We start from the raw sequence: 18,912 nt of genomic DNA on the forward strand, positions 1-18,912 counted from the left end.
GCCAAACTACAGAATTCAGTAGTTAAACTTAATAAGCATTGGACTCCTCTAACATGACTTGCCCCAAATTTCACCATGAAATTTGAGTAAAAATAGCTTGCATTGAAAGGAAGCTCTCAGATGGCTAAGCCCTAATATAAGGAAACCAAAATATACGAAATATCAATATTTACACCACATTTTAAATTTTCATTATTTACGAAAAGGCTACCGTGTTCAAACAGCTATTATTATTAATCGAAAAGTTATTATCCCGAATTGAAAAGCTACTACCTCGTGCTAAAAAAACTATTGTCAATGCAAAAAAAGGTATACTATCATTCTTCAAAAAAGTTATTCTCATTCTCAAGAACAGTCACTGTCATATTTGGAAAATGTGCTGCTCCGAATTGAAAAAATATTGTCAATGAACTAAAAATTACGCCATTCTTAGAAACAATATTGTATTTTTTTAAAAAACTATCAATATCTTCCAAAAAACTACTTTTGAAGAACCAAAATGCTACTGCTGGAGAACTGAAAAACTATTGTCACAAAACGAAAAGCTTTCGCCTCGACCCATGAACTACTGTACTGACATGTTTTTAGGCCAAACTCGACTCGATTGGACATCTGCCGTGCGGCCACCTTTCTACAGTGGATGATGGACCAGTGCAAATGTAGTCCTCTCGCCAACGCAAATTTATCCATATCCTTGAATCTCATCTTTTTTTTTACATTTCATCTCTAATTTATATATGGAGAAACTCTACTTTGCATTTTTCATTTTTCCATAAGCGGTGTTATAAAGAAAAAAAAAAGCTCTTCTTTTGAGAACTCCAAAAAACTCGGACAGCTTGGGTCTAGGGTTTGCGAATTCCTCCTTGTCTGGCGGCGCTCATGGTCGACGTAGGTTCGCCTCGTCATTAATGGGTTGCTACCGGACGAGTGTTTGAACACCAGTTGCCTGAAAGCCTCTTGGGTTTGGATAGATGGTTTGACAAGGAGCACCAAACGAAGTCTTTAGCGTAGTGACGGCGGTGCAAAGCCGGTCACACTTTGTCGAGGCACCTTCAAGATCGGCGACATGATGGCGATGGGGAGGGGCTGGATCGACTGCATCTTGGGAGGCTGGATTCAAAGCGGCGTGGCTCAGTCGTGCCTCGACGGTGGGTTGTGGTGGTCTAGTCCTGTGTGGGCTTGTGGCGGTGAGGTCGGTGTTGGATTGGCAGTGTGGTCTGGCGTTAAATTAAGGCGCGAGATCCGGGGATGGGTTTCGGTGGCGAGATCTGGCGCTGGGTTGTGGCGGTTGACAACCAGTGTGATGAAGATAGATTTTGGGCTTGGGTTAAGCTTTGTTTGTTGGGCCTGAGTTGGATCTTTCTTGGGGCTGTTAGGCTGCGATTTTGGGCTGGCTATTTTTAGTTTGTCTTTTGTTCAATAATTCCCTTTGTTTAGGGAACTCTATTTCCTATGCTTTTAGGGTAACTATAAGTTTTACCTTTAGGCTCGTTTATTTACTATGTTATTTCATAGTCTGCAGGCTTGCTTGAATAAGTAAGTATGAGTATCGTCAAATGATCGGACATAATCTATGTATCATGTGGCTTTCCACAAACCCTTTATCTACGCAGAGATGTTAGAGAGAGGATATGTAATGGTCTTTTTTTGACTGAATATTAATATATATCGACATAATATTTTTCAAAAAAAAAAAAAATCGGTGGGCTTAATTTAAGTTTTAAAAATGCACTTCTCACTAATTTACTGATTAAAAACAAACATTAACCAATCTTACAATGACAGGAGGAAAAATGTGTCACCTAGACACCTACCTCCAACCTACACGTGTTGACTGTACAGGGTTTGACGAACACTTCGTTCTACACGTTTGGAATGTAACGCGAAGCAAGTAACCACGACGACTTGAGTGCCGAAATTGCCCTTATATTCTTTAATATTTATCGAAGTGGCACTAGGCTTAACCACAATCATCCCTGTAATTGCGTAGACATTTTGGTAATTTGGATTGCGGGTCGGGTCTGAAAACCGAACCTTCCCTCTAAGTTTCTTTTCTGCTTTCAGAAGCTAATTGTTCTTGTTTGGTTTTTTGACTTTGATTACAACCTCCTCTGTTTCTCTCAACTCCAAGGCTATATATTGTTCCTTCCGATTCATTCAGATTCTCGTGCTTAAGTTAGTGAAAGGTATTTTTCCTTTCTTGATTTCGATATGCTTCATGGGTTTGCTTTTGGATCATACGTACTTGTTGCGTTTGGGTTTGGTTTTGATTTTGATTTTCTGCAAAACCCAATTGAGTAATCTATTTAGATTTAGTTTTCTAACTTGATATATGTTCTTCTGTAATTGGAGTTTGTACTGGGTGCTTAGTATTAGCTAGTGAATGCAAGCAATGCAGTTTTGCCTTTGCTTTCTTCATTCTTGTTCTTGTTTCTCTTCAATTTTTCTAAATTTTAAAAACAAACATTTTCTGGGTCCTTAAGTTTTGACTCACAATGCAATATCTTCAAACATGGTAAGTGTTTGTTGAGCTGGTTTCCCAACTTAGGATCAGAAAAAGAACAAGTATAGCTGAAACTTAAGATTCTTGGAATGCTGCAAGTACTAACGTGATGTATCAATAATTGCAGGGTGTATTCTAGACATCAGAAAATCATGCGCGCACCATCATTGCTTGCACAGTGCTTGCCGGGTTTGGTGCCTCATGACAAAGCAAGTCACAGCTTGTCCTCTATTTCAGAGAGAGAATCACATCTCCCTTCACCGGCTGTTGAGATTCTCCCTTCCAAGGTATTACTCATCTTCAACCATTTTGTGATCAAAGCTTTATTATGTTTGACTGAAGAATAAAAAATTTCATTACTATATCAAGGGGTCTTAGGTTTTGGACCTCTAGTTACAGCAGAGAAAGTTAACAAGATCTTTTTAATTTCTAAAAGTGCTCTCTTTATACAATGCAGTCAACTCACCCATACAAGTATGCTGGTGAGAATATTGACTTGCAAGGACTCAATGCGTCAAAGGTATGCCCTTATTCTACTATTTGTTGGTTCTCCTTTATGTCTTGGCTTGGTATAAAAACATAGTTATTTCATTACTTTATGGAAGATTAATTGCAGACTGAAATTCGTTGTTAATAAAATAAAGATAAAAACAAAACCATTTATTGATGTTAAGAGATTTATACCAACAGAACTAACCCAATGTCTATTCCTTTCACGGATCAGTTTTTATGGGCACTGTTGTTATTTATCAAGATTCTGGTGTATGAGGTGTGCTCTTAATATAATCTTGGAATGTGACTTACCTTCACACCTTTTTTCTTTTGTTTTCCTAACATTGCTGAATGTTTATTTCCCTGTGGTGGCTTACAGAATTGTGTGATGATAATAAAGAGAGATTGCAAAGCAGTGGACAAGTAATCCACACTAAGAGAAAACTTGGGCAAACAAAAAGCTTCACGCTTAAACAAGCTAAGAAAACACGCAAACCGCCTATAACAAGAAAAACTTAAAATTTAGACAACTTAGTGAGCTTCTGCTTCCAGTCTCTAGGGATAGCTGCAAAAGAGAAATATCTGAGCTTATTGGAACTATATATATGTTCATGAATTTTATTGAAAATTTTGTCATAATGGTTGAAAAAGTAGAATTGACAGTTCAAGTGTGTTATCCATTAATCTTATCTTAAATTGTGGTCATAAGATTGATTTACCCATTTCTCAATCTCTAACAGGGAAGAGTTAGTGTTGCTGATATCATCGGCTTCAATGGTTCAGAAATGATATCTTCAAAACCAGATGGTGGGTACATGATATTCCAATACTTAAAGTGAAGGCTTCAAATGCAATTTCATTCTCTATGTTTTGAATTGATGTTTATCCACCTTTGGCAGTCTTAATTATACGATAGTGTTACTATCCTAGTCTCACTACGTCTTAAGGATTATCAACTTGCTCAATTTGAGTTTAAAACCGGAGATTCATTTACTATGCAGGGTATCTAAAATCTTGGGATAGCTCTATTGATCTTGTTAATGTCCTGAAGCATGAGATTCGAGATGGGCAACTGAGCTTTAGAGGAAAAAGGGTACTTGAGGTACGTCTATTGAATTCAAATTTTATTGCATTGTCTTCCAGGAGGTTTTTGATTTCTATAGGCTTGATCATTCTAGTGCTGTTCTTGTATTAAGCTTCCTTTTGTTGATTGGGTGTTTAATATCCACACACTTGGTGGTTCTTTCAGCTGGGTTGCAGCTATGGCCTTCCAGGAATTTTTGCTTGTCTGAAGGTATGCATCAATAAATCCTGTAGCCAAAAGTTTTGTATGCGAGTGTGCTCAATCCTTTTTTTTTTTTTTTTTTCCGTACCTCTTTTTGTCTATCCTGATGTTTCAGTAAGTAATGCATTTTTGTAAACACTGGAATAAATGATTACCTTTACTCTACCTGAAGTGTCGTATGTATTAAATATTTCCATAGGCATATAGCAAAATATTGACGAAAATGGGATTCTAGGTTTCAATTGTTCAGATGGTATTGTTCTGTGTGCACAATGGCTTTGTACTCGAGTAGAAGTTTAAATAAGTGACCAGTTATATAAGAAACAAAAACATTCAATAGCGCAATTTGTGTTACATGCTAGAAATTATTTTGGAATGTTCCTATCTGACTCACTGATTAATAGGGAGCGGCCACAGTGCACTTTCAAGACCTCAGTGCAGAAAGTATTAGATGCACAACAATACCAAATGTCCTTGCCAATCTTGAGCAAGCTCGAGATAGGCAGAGCCGACAGCCAGAGAGCCCCCTGACTCCATCAAGACAAACTGTGACCCAGTCGGTGCACTTTTATGCTGGTGACTGGGAAGAGCTTCCCACTGTCTTGTCTGTTGTGAGGAATGATGGGTTTGAAGTGACAGCAGGAATGAACCTGAGCTTCTCTGAGGAAGATTTTATGGAGGGTTGTAGCAGCAGCCAAGATGGAAGCATCTTGGGACAAGAATCTTCCTCAAGGCGATCAAGGAAGCTTTCAGGAAGTCGGGCGTGGGAGAGAGCGAGTGAGACCGAACAAGGAGAAGGTGGATATGATATTATCTTGATGACCGAGATCCCATATTCATTAACCTCATTGAAAAAGTTTTATGCGCTCATAAAAAAGGTCAGTTTCTTGGCTCCTTTAATCCCAATGTTTTCTTTTGGACAAACTTGAATATCTTCATTGGAGAAAATAATTTCTTTTGTTTTAACTGAACAGTGTTCAAGGCCACCATATGGTGTTGTATACTTGGCCACAAAAAGGAATTATGTTAGCTTTAACGGCGGTGCTCGGCACCTGAAAAGCCTGGTAGATGAAGAGGGAATTTTTGGTGCTCATCTAGTGAAGGAGATGGCGGACAGAGATGTATGGAAATTTTTTAACAAGTGAACTGAAAAGACAGAAGCTCTCAAAAACCAACCCTTAATCAACGTAATTTCTATCCGTATAATACAGAAGTCTACTTCTGCTGGGGTTAATGATAATGAAGTCGAAAGTTTATATAACAGTAAATGGGTCTAATCCAGTTTTTGTTGGCATTTATTCATTATTATACTGTAAATTAAATCAATCTGTGTAAGTTCAACTTTGATCACGTTTCTCTTCTAATTGTATTATTGTTCTATTATAAGGGAACATTTTGATTTCCACTTGGGGATAGATTGCCATTATATTCCAGGTGTTTCCAGTTGAGTTTAAGTAACTTCAAGATTTAAGGAAATGAAAATGACAGCATTAGCTGTTTGTATGAATTATTAGGACCGGATTCTTGATCTACGAACATACTAGCAAAAGCGCCCGCGCTATGCTGCGGGATTTGTTGTTAATAATTTTGTATGTAAGGCCCCATAACCCTGTTGATGAGCTCATTCAATCAGTTGAAGCAAGACAATAAGCTGAATGCATTTACTTGTCAAGATCAAGAGACCAGCCATAATGCTAACAGAAGGCATGCAGAAAACTAATGCATGGCACAGAGCTAAGGGTGCATACAATGATTCTATTCTTGGAAAATGTTGTTCACTATTTGCAGGAAAAGAACAATCAAATGGTCCATAAAATTAATTTGGCGATAAGTCAACCAATGTGAAATTGAAATCAGCATTACCACTTCAGAATCAAGCATCGTACAATCATTTCAAACTAGAGGTGCTTGTATGTGTTAGATCTGCATAACCTAATAATTGATGAGCTTTCAAATTTCGTAGGCAAGTTGACCCATCTTAGGTACCTTGACCTCTCTGGTAATGTTAGTAACAGCACTCCTTGCTTCATCAGCAATCTGCAGAATCTACAGACCCTTAAACTCAACAGGTGCTGCAGACTTGAACAAGTACCTAGAGATATTAGAAAGAGGATCAGCGTTAGGCATTGGAGTTGCTTTAAAGGTCAGCTTCTTCCTGAGCATCTTAATCTCAACTTCTAGAGTTTCCTACAAAAAGAATGGAAAACTTTCAGAATGAAAACGGGCTGTACATCTACACCTTTTAAATACCAATTTGCATTGCACTTCTACAAAAAACATTAAGGGAAAGCTTGAATAACACTGATTTAATTACAGCTTAAAAGAAGTTAGCAGGAACAACCTAAGATCAGTGATTAATACGCCAGTTTCATATTTTTCATCAGAACAGTATAAATGTTAGAGTACCATGCTCTATTTTGTTTGAATAAATAGCTAGAGAATTCTATCTGCTAGCTAAAAAAGAACCAAATATTAAGTACTTGATAGCACTTACTAAATGCAGGACAATTATAAAACTATATAACTCCACCAAACATTCTCTCAAAACAAAAAAACTCCACCAAACATTTTTATGGAGATAGAACTGAGCTCGTGAATGCACTTTCCAGAGACACTCTGACATACTCTTGAATGACCGAAGCCACATTTGTATCCCAACAAAGAGAGTGCACCTCTGTGGAGTGCCCTGTATAAGTTCAAAATATTGTGTTGTTTGATTAGTAACAACATATGACAATACAAGACATTTTTTTGCAGGTCAACAGATCAACGAAACTGTTAAGAATTTAGTGAAATAAATAGCAGCTAATCATGCATGCAGACCTGCAGTGAATGTGTCTGCCTATCACTCTCAGCATCAATAAATTGTCCAATTCTTGGCAGGAACCTCACCTGTGCTGAACTTCCCTGCATCATTCAATGACTAAGATTTAGAACAAAAACAAACCAGAATTACTGGCAACTTTCAAAGAATTAAAGTAGATACCAAAATTTAACCTTAGAAACACGAATGCACATTATTCCAAAAGCGAATCTCATTGTTCACGTCACATGAGCAAAAAAGGTCATTGTTCTTTCGGGATTATGTCAATTTTGCAGCCCCTATTTAGAAATACAAGCCAAGTGATCAAAACCTGCACTGTTGTAGGGGTAAACTTTTGTCTTTACTTGCCTAAGACTCTAAGAGGGGCCAAAACAGCAGTCGTAGGGTAATTTATAATTGATCTAGTTTAGTCCTATAGAAGATATTGGCTTATTCGATAGCTTAAGAGAAGATCTTAGAGTAAGGTAAGACATTTACATTATATAGTAATCAGGGAATGAAATTTGCTTAGTATCTACTAAGGGGATTTCGAGCCTGCAAAAATCTATGTGAACAACTAGGGGCCCCTATTTAGCGATTACTAAGGATCGATTGCTAAGAGCACTTTTAGACCAGCTAGCTTCTTATACTTTTTCTTATTATTCGTAAGCTCTTCTAAGAGAGTGGATCTCCTGAGTCTTCTTCTTAAGTACTTCCCGCTTGTGGCAATGTCAGTGTTTGCGGTTTCCTGTTTTTTTAGTGGGCCAAATGAAGAAAGAGGTCCTGTCGAGCTTCTTTCTCCTGCAGGCCAGAATTTATAGTTCTCTAGTAGAGGCGAGCCAGAGCCAGTGACAGTGCCGGGGGAATAGAAAGATTTTGAGTCCTTTTTTTTTTGAATCCCCTTTAGTAAGCGCCCTCTTATAAGCGAGTATGAAGTAAGCCCTAAACCTGAAGTGCTCTTTCTTCCTTGGTAGGTCAGCCGTTGACGAGACTTAGTTTAGGGCAATTTTGTTAAACTTAATGAGCAATTAATCCAAGATCAATTCACAATGGCATAAACACACTTAATATTAATCAACACATCATGAACCAAATAATATGATTTTCTGGACATACCTTCTTCATTGTTTGGAGCCAATGCAGTAGACGAGATAACAGCTACTAGTATTGATCTTCTCCTCAACTCTGAAAACAAGCTCCTATCTATGGGGCAGGACTTAATGCTTTGTAACAGAGAGAGCAGGGAACAACACTTCCTATATATATTGGTTATGATCCTAAGAATCCTCCCATAAAGATGTTTCTTAGCAACCAAGTCACCAACAACTAGAAAACCTAATGCAACACTAAATCAGATTACAATGTAAACCAACTAATGGATTCCTAACCTATGAGCTGATATAAATGTCTCAATAGGTTTCTAGGTATTGTACTTAGCTTACAACTCCTATTAATGAATCAAGTTATAATCCAATTTGCATTCTGCATAATAGATGATGATAGGTCCATTTTGGTTCTAAAATTCTCCCACTTGGACCATCATAGTCTATTCACAAACTGACCCAAAACAATTTCCAGAAATAGCTGAAGTGTGCACTGAGATGTAAGTGTACTTTAAATCCATTCAACTCTGTCAAAATGTAGAACCATTGCAGAATCAAGAAATAGATATGTTCAAATGAGCATACTCGTTCCAGAACACAAAACAACAATTTCTACACTTCACATGAGTTCAAACTTAATGTGATGCAATCAAATAACCTTTTATATCAACCTGCAGTTGTTATTTGACAACAGTCCAACCTAAGTATTTTGAATATCAAAATCACAATGCAAACACAACTTAACACACAATGGATCAATGTTTGCTTCTGACTGAATATATGCATAGATAACTGAACTGGTAAAATACAACAACCATAAATTTAACCAAAAATGAATAAATAAGGTTGTCAAAATATCAACTGAAAATACCTCATTTCATTAAGTCAAAACATGAAGTACAACGTTTTCTGTTACATAACTCAAAACAGAAAATCAAGAACTGATCAAAAACAAAACTAAACTGAAAAACAATTTCCTCAAAAAACATTTTGCTCCCACTGAACTTAAGCATCTTCAAAACTCAACAGAATTCCCATATTCCTGGAATGCTCTTTAAAAGCTGCTACTGACAATGCCTTAGTAAATGGATCTGCAAGTTGGTCACCTGTCTTGATTCCAGAAATTTCCACTTCACCATCTTTGACTCTCCTTCTGATACTATAGAATTTCAAATCTATGTGCTTAGAGTTATTTGACCTCTTACTATTCTTACTGAAGAACACAGCAGCCTCATTATCACAAAACACCTTCAACCAGTAACGAGATCACTCAACACTTTAGTCTCCAAAATAAAATTTCTGATCCACAATCCCTCACACACTCCTTCATATATAGCTATCAACTTTGCCTGCATAGTAGAAGTAGCTGTCAATGACTGTTTCATTGTTTTCCAAGCTACTGCACCACCTACTAGCATATAAACATAGCCACAAGTCGACTTCATAGATGTGGGATAATTCCCAGCAAAATCAGAATCAGTAAAGCCAACTAATTCAAGCTTTTTCACACGTTTATACACAAGCATATGGTCTTTGGTCCTTTGCAGGTACCTTAGAACCTTCTTATCAGCTGTCCAATGCTCATGTCCAGGATTTGACTGAAATCTGGATAACATACCTACTGCAAAAGACAAGTCTGGTCTTGTACAGACTTGTGCATACATCAAACTCCATACTAGTCCAGCATATGGTATTGACTCCATCTCAGTTTTCTCAATATCAGTTTTAGGACACTGATTTTTAGTTAGTTTATCTCCCTTAGACATTGGAACTTCACCATTAGCAGCGGTTTCCATACCAAATCTTTTCAGAATTTTTGAAATATAATTTTGTTGAGATAATCCCAACATTCCCGTATCTCTCTTAATCTCAATTCCTAATACATATGATGCTTCTCCTAGATCCTTCATGTCAAAATTACTTGACAAGAAAGCTTTAGTATCTTTCAGCAATTTTACATTACTGCTAGCAAGAAGAATATCATCTACATACAGGATAAGAAAGATAAAATTATTTCCAACAACTTTAAGATAAACACACTCATCAACTAGATTTTCAGAAAATCCAAAAGATGAAACAACTGAGTCAAATTTCTTATACCACTGCCTACTAGCTTGTTTGAGTCCATAAATGGATTTCTTAAGTCTACAGGCCATATTTTCTTTCCCTGCCTCAATAAAACCTTCAGGTTGTACCATGAAGATTTCTTCCTCTAGCTCCCTATTCAGGAAGGCTGTTTTTACATCCATTTGATGTAATTCCATGTCATAATGAGCTACTAGAGCCATTATGATTCTAAATGAATCTTTAGTTGAAACAGGTGAGAAAATTTCTGTAAAATCTATCCATTCCTTCTATGTGAAACCCTTAGCAACTAGTCTAGATTTATGTCTCTCTATGTTTCCACTGGCATCTCTTTTGGTTTTAAAAACCCACTTGCAGCCAATAGGTTTGTGATTTTGTTTTGGCTTAACTAGCTCCCAAACTCCATTCTTATACATAGAATCAAGTTCTGCAATCATAGCTTGAGTCCAAGCATAAGAATCTATACAGTCAGTTGCTTGTCTAAAACTAGTGGGATCATTGTCATCTGACAATGCAGACTCAACTTCATTTAGATATACTTCATAAATGTCATCCTCCCCTCCAAACCTTGGTTTCCTCACTCTCTGTGATCTTCTAGGTTGCACAACTTGATTTTGTTGTGGCTCAGGTTGAGGTTGAGGTTGAGGTTGTGGTTGAGGTTCAGGTTGTGGTTGAGATTCAGGTTGTGGCTGAGGTTCGAGTTGAGGTTCATTTTGAGGTTCAGTTTGAGTCACTTGCTCTTGCTCCTGTCCTAAGTCTAATTCAGCCATTTCAGAATCATGATCATTAGCCTCTAAATTTTCATCTACAGCATTTTGACCTTCAACTAGATTTTGACTTTGAGCCAATCCTGAGTTTAATAAATTATTTTGAATGCTTGGCAATACTGCTATATTATCCACATTTTCTACAATTTCCTCAAAATCTGAGGACAAGTCCTCAAAATTTGTGTTGCTGACACTTTCACCTAAAAATTTAACTTGATGAGTTTCAAAAACTCTGGGGGAATGATGAGGTGAATAAAGTTTATAGCCTTTTGACTTTTCACAATAGCCAATAAAATGACAAGTTACAGACTTTGGATCAAGCTTTCCTAAATTTGGATTATAAATCCTTTCTTTAGCTTTACATCCCCAAACATGAGACAATGGTGTAAACTTGGTGGCCTACCACACCATAATTCAAACGGTGTTTTATCTACAGCTTTGCTTGGGGATCTGTTGCAAAGGTAATTTGCAGTTCTTAAAGTTTCTCCCCAAAACATTTTTGGCAATCCAGAAGTACACATCATACTTCTTACCATGTTTAATAGAGTTCTATTTTTCCTTCCAGCTACCCTATTTTGTTGGGGATTATATGGTGTGGTATACTGAGCCTTTATGCCTACACTTTGCAGATATAATGCAAAAGGACCCTTTTGTTGTCCTTGCTAAGTAATTTGCCATAAAACTCTCCCCCCCCCCCTATCAGACCTCACAACCTTAATTTTCAAGTCCAGTTGATGTTCAACCTCAGTTTTGAAAATTTTAAAAGCCTCAAGTGATTGTGATTTTTCTGACAGTAAGTAGATGTAGCTATACCTGGAAAAATCGTCTATAAAAGTAATGAAGTAAATATTTCCACATATTGTCTTGTGTCTAAAAGGTCCACATATATCTGTATGGATTAATTCCAACAGTTTCTTACTTCTGTTGGCATTTTTCTTTCTTAAGTTTGTCATTTTTCCTTTATAACATTCAATACAGTTCTCAAAATCATCAAAGTCTAATTCTGAAGTGTTTTATTTTTCACAAGTACTTTCAATCTATCTTTTGATATGTGGCCAAGTCTCCTGTGCCACAAATATGCAGATTTTTTGTAGTGTAGGGTTCTTTTTACACCAGTAATGGTGTTTATTCTTGATGTGTTATTGTTATTTTCAACAAGTAAAGTTTCTTGTTAACCTAATGAACAATTCAATCTAAAATAATCATTCACAATAACACTAGAACCAAAAATGGAATAATCTTTAAGTAAGAAATCAAGAGAATCCTTGAAAATTTTTATTCCATTAGAACCAATGTAAAAATTACTGATAGGAGCAAAAAGTGTGACGATATTATTGAATATGTGCCCCATTTTAGCCTTGTTTCTCCCTTAAGTTTAGTGTTTTGAGTCATTGAGTCGTTTTTAGAGTCTTGTTGAGTGTTTGGAGTGAAATAAGCGGAAAAAGTAAAATTCATGAAAAATCCTAGCTGGATCAGGATTCCTCACTGTCGACTGTTTTTGCGGTCTTTACATTTTATTTTCTGCAGAAAATTCTGATATTCTCCTGCTTGTTGTAGGAAACCTTGCCTGGTTGAACTCTTGGAAACAGCAATGATGGAGTCATAAAATAAAGCATTAAGATATTTGACCAAGCAATGAAGAAGGGGAATAAAGGAGAAAGATGTTTTCAGTTGAAGAATAAAAGTGAAAGATGTTTCAGCTGGAAAATAAATAAGAGAAAAACGTTTTAGCTTGGAAATTAAAGGAATTGCCCCATTATGAGAGGAGTTAAGGCCTTAAAGGAGATGTTTCAGTTGGAAAATTAAAGGAATTATGATGCAATCTCATCCGTCCAATGATGAAGGGTATGATCGACAAAAGCCAACCAATGCTCCCCTATAAATAGGCAACGTCAAGAACAGAATTAGTATCACTTCCCAACCAAGATAATTCATTGCCTATCACTTCTTGGCCAAAAACTTTTCCAAGACTCTGCCCAATTCACTCCTTAAACTTTCATCACCTACAAGACCGTGACACCAAACATCCATCAATCTACAAAGCTCTAAGGCGCTGAGTCAAGGACGCTCCACCACCATAGCAGAGACGAGTTCATCACCTTGTTGCCAAGCCGCTGAGGAAAGTTTCAAAGTGTAACTATGACTCTACTTATAATTTTTGTTTCGGTTTTGTGTGTTTCAATTTGCGAGTTATGTAATGGGAGACATGAAATTTTCAGAATATTTTTATTAATATTTTTGAGATTTTCAGTTTATTATTGAGTTAATTTCGAGAATTCTTTTATGATGCATGTTACAATCTTGTGCCCTTTTACGTGTTTAGGTAATTTTCAGAGTTAGGTTAATAAGTTTGCATGCTAGAATAACGGTGAGAGTTCTTGTGTGTTTGCTTAATTTGCCAAGAGTAATTGTTATTTGTTAAGACGCTGAGTTAAACAAGTAGTAATTAGTTCTAACGGGTGGTAAAAATCATGGTTTAATGATTAAATGATTCTGGAAATTACGTGTTAAATTCTATGTGTAATGGTTAATTTGCATGTGTGAGTTGATTCGAGGGTTAGATAATACTACTAGTTAAGAGAATTACGCTGAGTGTTTTCGAAAATTAGTAGTATTAGGCTTGGTAAGGACTTTTCCGATCCATGCCTACATTAGAATGAATCAGATAAGTGGATTGATCCGCTGAGGCTTTTCATTTGAGCTCTTATCTAGGCATTTAAGATGGGCACATTTTTGTAGCATGTTGAAATGAATTTTCTGTTTTTACACTTAGTAATTTCTAAGTGATATTGGTCTAGGTTAGGGAAGTCGATCATTGTATATAGATTTATTTGTTTTGTTTTTATTTTAAGTAGATTAGGAACCAAAATTCAAAACCCCCCATTTTATTCTTTTATTTGTTAATTGACCTTTTTGTGTAGGTGTACCCTACAATCCCCGGACTGAACGATCCCTGCTTATCCTATACTGACAACTACATTTTGCAGGGTTAAATTGTGAGGCTATTTAAGCCGCATCAATTACATCCACTCTTAACCAAAAGACTAACTGAAAGCAAATTCCTCTTAATTGAGGGAATATAATAAACACTATCTAAAACCAGAAAATTTCCTAATCCCAAATCTAGTCTTAAAGATCCTACTGCCTTGACTGCAACCCTCATTCCATTCCCAATGTAAATGTTAGCTTCATCACTTCTTGGCTTCCTCTTCCTTATGAATCCCTGCAAAGAATTTGTAATATGTAAGGGACTGTCACTATCTAACCAATAAGAATGAGGTTCAATGTTAACAAAATTAACTTCTAAGGAAAAAGTTTCTAAATGATCAAATAAATCAATCTTACCCTTTTTCACAAGCCATGCCTTAAAACCTGTACAGTCCTTCTTCATATGTCCTACTTTCTTACAAAAGTAGCACTTGAACTTAAATGGCTTGTTAACTTCAGCTGCTGCAGTATTTCCTGATGGCTTAGCTATAGTTTTCTTAGGCTTGAATTTGTTCTGTTTCTTTGGCTTTTCAACTAGATTGACTGAGGTTGAGGGTTGTTTCTCCTTCTTCATTCTACTCTCCTCATCCACGCAAATTGCAATAAGCTCATTCAAGGTCCAGTTCTCCTTCTGTGCATTGTAGCTAGTCCTCATGGTGTTGAAGCTAGGTGGCAAGGAATCTAAGGCATTGTGAACAAGTTGGTCATCCTTAACCCCCATATCAAGATCCCTGAGTCTGGCATTTAACTCAGTAAGCTTCAAAATGTGCTGCCTAACTCCTCCACTACCAGTATATTTTAATTCATTCATCTCCTTATTGAGTCTTGCTGCTTCAGCCTTATTGCTCTCCTTGAATTTCTCGAGTATAGCATCCATATAATCAGTTGCTAACTGCTAAGGCTGGTTCATCTATGCTACCCCTCACAGTATCAGACATGGTGGTTCTCATTACATTCTTAGCCCTATAATTTGCTCTATGGCAATCTCGATAATACTTTTTCTCATCAGATGACACTACTACAATAAGTTAATCAGACGACAGACATTTTGTGTTGTGTGATGACCAGCCTCACTGTGGTCTAAACGAGTGTTGTGTGATTGAAAAATCACATAACGGTGATTTCACCATTGTGCAATATTTATTTCCTCAACAGATAATTATTTTTGTTGTGTGAATTCTGCGCAGGCATGTGCCTGGCATAGCATGCGCGGGGATGCCTCGGCATTGACATGGCCATTCAGACAACAGAAAATGAAATTTAGCTGTTGTCTGAGATTCATAACACACAACAGTTGTGATTTCTTTGTTGTCTGAGATTCATAACACACAACAGCTATATTGTTTATTTGTTGTCTAAGATTCATAACACACAACAGATATAATTTGTTCTTTGTTGTCTGAGATAAGTAACAGACAACTACAATGAAATTATCTGTTGTCTGTTAATTGATTCAGACAACAGAGATAATTTTATTTCTGTTGTGTGTTATGAATCTCACACAACAGAATTTTGTTATTTTCTGTTGTTGGTTGTTAGTTCACACAACAGCTATATTGTTTTAACTGTGGTGTGAATATTGTAATCGAATTGGCTAACATCTAGTAACTGTTGTACGAGAAGCCTTAATTTTGAATCCTTTTACAATCAAACAACATATTATTCTGCATTGTGTTGTATGACTAAACCTTGGACAACTGAGATTGCCTCATCAAATGAACAATATATATTACCGAATGAACAGTACATATAAAGCCACATTGATCCATATAATTAGTGTAACTATATGAGTTGCATTTGTCAAGTACAACCAAACATCCAAACTAGATAATTAAACTATCAAACAAACAAAGAAAGCATTCCTAGTCTAGCTAGACCCATGCATGCATGAATCAAAGCTGATAATTGTTGTATGTCATATCTATCAGCACAAGTAGAAATTCATCATGTTGAAGTAGCTATACATGAATCAAAAGCTGATACAATATCCTTTGACATCAACAAACCTTCATGTGCCATTTTATCAAGCATCTTGTGCACTATATTCTGACTTGCATGACCTCCAAGGTTATTGTGAAGCTTCGCAAGTAGCACATATTACAGCAGAAGAGCATGATACATACAGTACCTACAATAGAAAACTAAACTCATCTAAATGAAAATGTACAAAACAGAAATTCAATGAGAAAAACTCTAATAGCTAGATTTAAGTTTGATCATCTCTAACAAGGGGGGCAAACAGAGCTTTCAGATGAGTGTTGTACTTTCTACATGCCTAAATTCTTGAAAAGAAAGAAATAAGCATCACAAATAATTTGAATAGTGAAGGGAAAGCAAGAACACAGAAGAATGCATAAAGAGCCAAATAATTGACGATGTTCATATATTAGCTAGTTCAGAATTTAAAGAGAAAGAATGCAACTTGCAGAATATAGGCTTTATAATTCCAATCTATTCAAAGGTCAGTATGAAGAATGGCCGCGCATCATATAATTGAAGGGGCATCAAAGCTAGCTATAAATCTGTATTGAAGATATATACGTCATTGATGCAGCATTTGAAAGAAATGAAGGATCCTATAATTGACCCTCCCATAAAGTCTAAATATATCCAAAGCTAAATAAAGCACCATCTCACGCAATTGCAAATTTACAAGTTGCAACATTTTGCAATCCATGAAATCTTAAATAAAGTAGCATGGTTCTGCAATAATTGATTACCACAGAGTAAGCAAATGCAAAATTTAGGCAATTTTCAAGAACAAAAAATAAAAAGCCTGCATATCAGAATAACAACAAATTAAGGGCGATCTGATTATAACCATATGAAATAGAATATCCAAAACCTATAGGAAAAATGAAGCATTGTGATACTAAACTGTACCAACTCTCCATGGCTGGAAGTATATAATAGGTTTCAAAGGAAGTTTTCCATTTGTTCCATCACCTTCTAGCATTGAATGCCTATCTCAACTTTAAATTTAGCAGCTTCTTGTTTGTACCATTTAGACCTGAAGATAGTGAGCAATCAATTAAGATATGAGAGTATCAATCCGTCTTGATCTACAATTTTTAATTGTTTGTTTACACTAGCATTGAGAGCATCGAGCCGTTCTGTTTTATATTTGATTCCAGTTTACAATCTATATTAAGCCTAGCACAGTACACACTAGTAATTGTTTGTACAGTTAAAACAGCTCATTAGGATCACAATATCACAAAGTTTCTGGCATGGAAAGGCTTTAGATAGTACACAAACTTTAGGACCATTGAACTTGATATCAATTGTGATAATAAAAGTTAATAAACTCAGCTTACTTCATGGTATGGAAAGGCTTTCGATAGGACTCGGACAGCCTCATCGTCCCATTTTTGGTCCCCAAATTGTGGCGCAATGATTGCTCCATTGGCAACGTAGAAATTCACATAAGAAGCTGCAAGTCTTGTGCCTGCAACTGTAAAAACAATGAACATGCAAGATTGAAAAAATGCTCCACACAGTTTGAAATTTAATAATTTTCCAATTTAACAATAAAATGGGTGACTAGCCATTAGTATCATCATCTCCTGCCAAGCATGTTGGTACACAGTTTAGGTTGAAGTAAAAAATAAGTGACCTAATTCCCAAATGAAAGAAAGTAAACCAATCATTAGATAGTAGCCAAGTATAGTTCTTACCATACAATCCACAGGGGAACCAAATAATCTTCGTCACTCCAAGATATGCCTTAAGTTGATCCTTTATTTGCTCCTTCATCAAATTAGGTTCCTGTTTTTATTTAGCAGGCACTCCTCAGTAGTGAGGTAAGTCCCTAAAGGAAGAAAGCAATTTATGATTAACAAAATAAGATGACAACTGTGCTTGCACAGAACGAGCTTTCATAGTGCCTTGATTGTTACCTTCTCCATCTACATGGATGCTTCCACCTTCGAGAATTATGGTATGTGGAAACCTTGGAAGCTTCTCAATTGCCAGAATCTGCAGATTACAAGTGTCAGAAAAACCTTTTGGCAGTGTGTCAGAACACAAAGCACATATCCTATAAAATAAAATAAAATATGATCTGTTTAGTTCCTCTTACCTTCCATGCCACAAGGAGGTCATGATTCCAGTCTGGATAACAATCATCATCAACGCCTAATGAAATCTTCAGTTTGTCAGTCTGTACTCTATCAATTACTAAAGACATGATAAAGTCAAACACATTTTTATAGAGAAATGTGGATTACCAAACAAATCTAGAAGTTGTAAAGCTGCAACTTCTCTTGCAGGCTTACCTTCTCTGCCACATATACTATGTCATTACTGCACAAAAAATATTTTCTTTTCTAGGACATAGAAAGCATAATAGACAAGCAATCAATATTATGATACAGCAATTAACTTCAAACTAAACAAGGAATGACTATAGGAACATTCATATTAATTACCTTTTTCACAAAAAAGACAAATTCTGTAAACTCCTTCATCTTCCACAGGATATGGTTAAGGGAATCTAATCCCCGCTCTGGTTAGAGTGAAAAATCAAAACAAGTTCAAATCACTAAAAGTACCAATAAAAGTGACTAAGAATATGGTTTAGCAAGAAAGTACCGAACCTGCCTCATTTGCTCAAAAAGATCACTTAAGCTTTTGGAACTCCAAATCTGATTCTTGAATGAGTGAGCGGTCCTGAAATTAACCAAACTCAGATTATCAAAATGAGAGATTGCTAAAGATAGATAATGGTATACTACTACAACCAATTCAGAAATTTGACAGAAGGTAATAAATAAATGATTCATGCTTACCCCTGCCCTTGCTAGAAGGTCCAGAGATGGGGGATCAATTCCCTTCTGATTGATAACGACAAAATTATTGTCATTACCAGGGTTATAAAAAACGGG

General features: G+C 36.3%; 1 protein-coding gene and 2 long non-coding RNA genes across 5 annotated transcripts; 1 reads left to right on the forward strand and 2 right to left on the reverse strand.

Moving 5' to 3' along the window:
* Window positions 1-2,018: 2,018 nt before the first annotated feature.
* On the forward strand, window positions 2,019-5,695 carry LOC112199903. 2 transcript variants are annotated; one of them, XM_024340888.2, is made up of 8 exons: window positions 2,021-2,186; window positions 2,631-2,790; window positions 2,961-3,023; window positions 3,736-3,802; window positions 3,997-4,097; window positions 4,245-4,289; window positions 4,685-5,158; window positions 5,255-5,695. In XM_024340888.2, the coding sequence occupies exons 2-8, from the start codon at window positions 2,656-2,658 to the stop codon at window positions 5,423-5,425; spliced, it is 1,056 nt and encodes a 351-aa protein (XP_024196656.1). In that variant the 5' UTR covers window positions 2,021-2,186; window positions 2,631-2,655; the 3' UTR covers window positions 5,426-5,695. The 2 variants fall into 2 exon arrangements, with proteins under 2 accessions (XP_024196658.1, XP_024196656.1); XM_024340890.2 differs by lacking the exon at window positions 2,961-3,023 and having other exon boundaries at window positions 2,019-2,186.
* A 1,164-nt stretch (window positions 5,696-6,859) lies between these two features.
* LOC112199904 lies at window positions 6,860-7,427 on the reverse strand. Its single transcript, XR_002936100.2, has 3 exons — window positions 7,278-7,427; window positions 7,104-7,187; window positions 6,860-6,966 (listed from the first exon to the last, which is right to left on the reverse strand). It is a non-coding gene; the product is annotated as an uncharacterized LOC112199904 (long non-coding RNA).
* A 9,631-nt stretch (window positions 7,428-17,058) lies between these two features.
* On the reverse strand, window positions 17,059-18,755 carry LOC112196385. Of its 2 annotated transcripts, XR_002935163.2 has the most exons (6): window positions 18,625-18,755; window positions 18,457-18,533; window positions 18,108-18,163; window positions 17,926-18,004; window positions 17,704-17,837; window positions 17,059-17,480 (listed from the first exon to the last, which is right to left on the reverse strand). It is a non-coding gene; the product is annotated as an uncharacterized LOC112196385 (long non-coding RNA). The 2 variants fall into 2 exon arrangements; XR_002935162.2 differs by lacking the exon at window positions 18,457-18,533 and having other exon boundaries at window positions 18,625-18,698.
* Between the last annotated feature and the right edge of the window lie 157 nt (window positions 18,756-18,912).

The sequence above is a fragment of the Rosa chinensis genome, chromosome 4 (genome assembly GCF_002994745.2).
Source record: "Rosa chinensis cultivar Old Blush chromosome 4, RchiOBHm-V2, whole genome shotgun sequence".
NCBI classification, from domain to species: domain Eukaryota; kingdom Viridiplantae; phylum Streptophyta; class Magnoliopsida; order Rosales; family Rosaceae; genus Rosa; species Rosa chinensis.

What these genes read in the sequence shown, in the direction of transcription:
- LOC112199903 (XM_024340888.2), top strand. Translation starts at nt 2,656, where the DNA reads ATGCGCGCACCATCATTGCTTGCACAGTGCTTGCCGGGTTTGGTGCCT. An exon ending in TTGAGATTCTCCCTTCCAAG is followed by an intron (nt 2,791 to 2,960) that starts GTATTACTCATC and finishes TATACAATGCAG; the next exon opens with TCAACTCACCCATACAAGTA. An exon ending in TTTATGCGCTCATAAAAAAG is followed by an intron (nt 5,159 to 5,254) that starts GTCAGTTTCTTG and finishes TTAACTGAACAG; the next exon opens with TGTTCAAGGCCACCATATGG.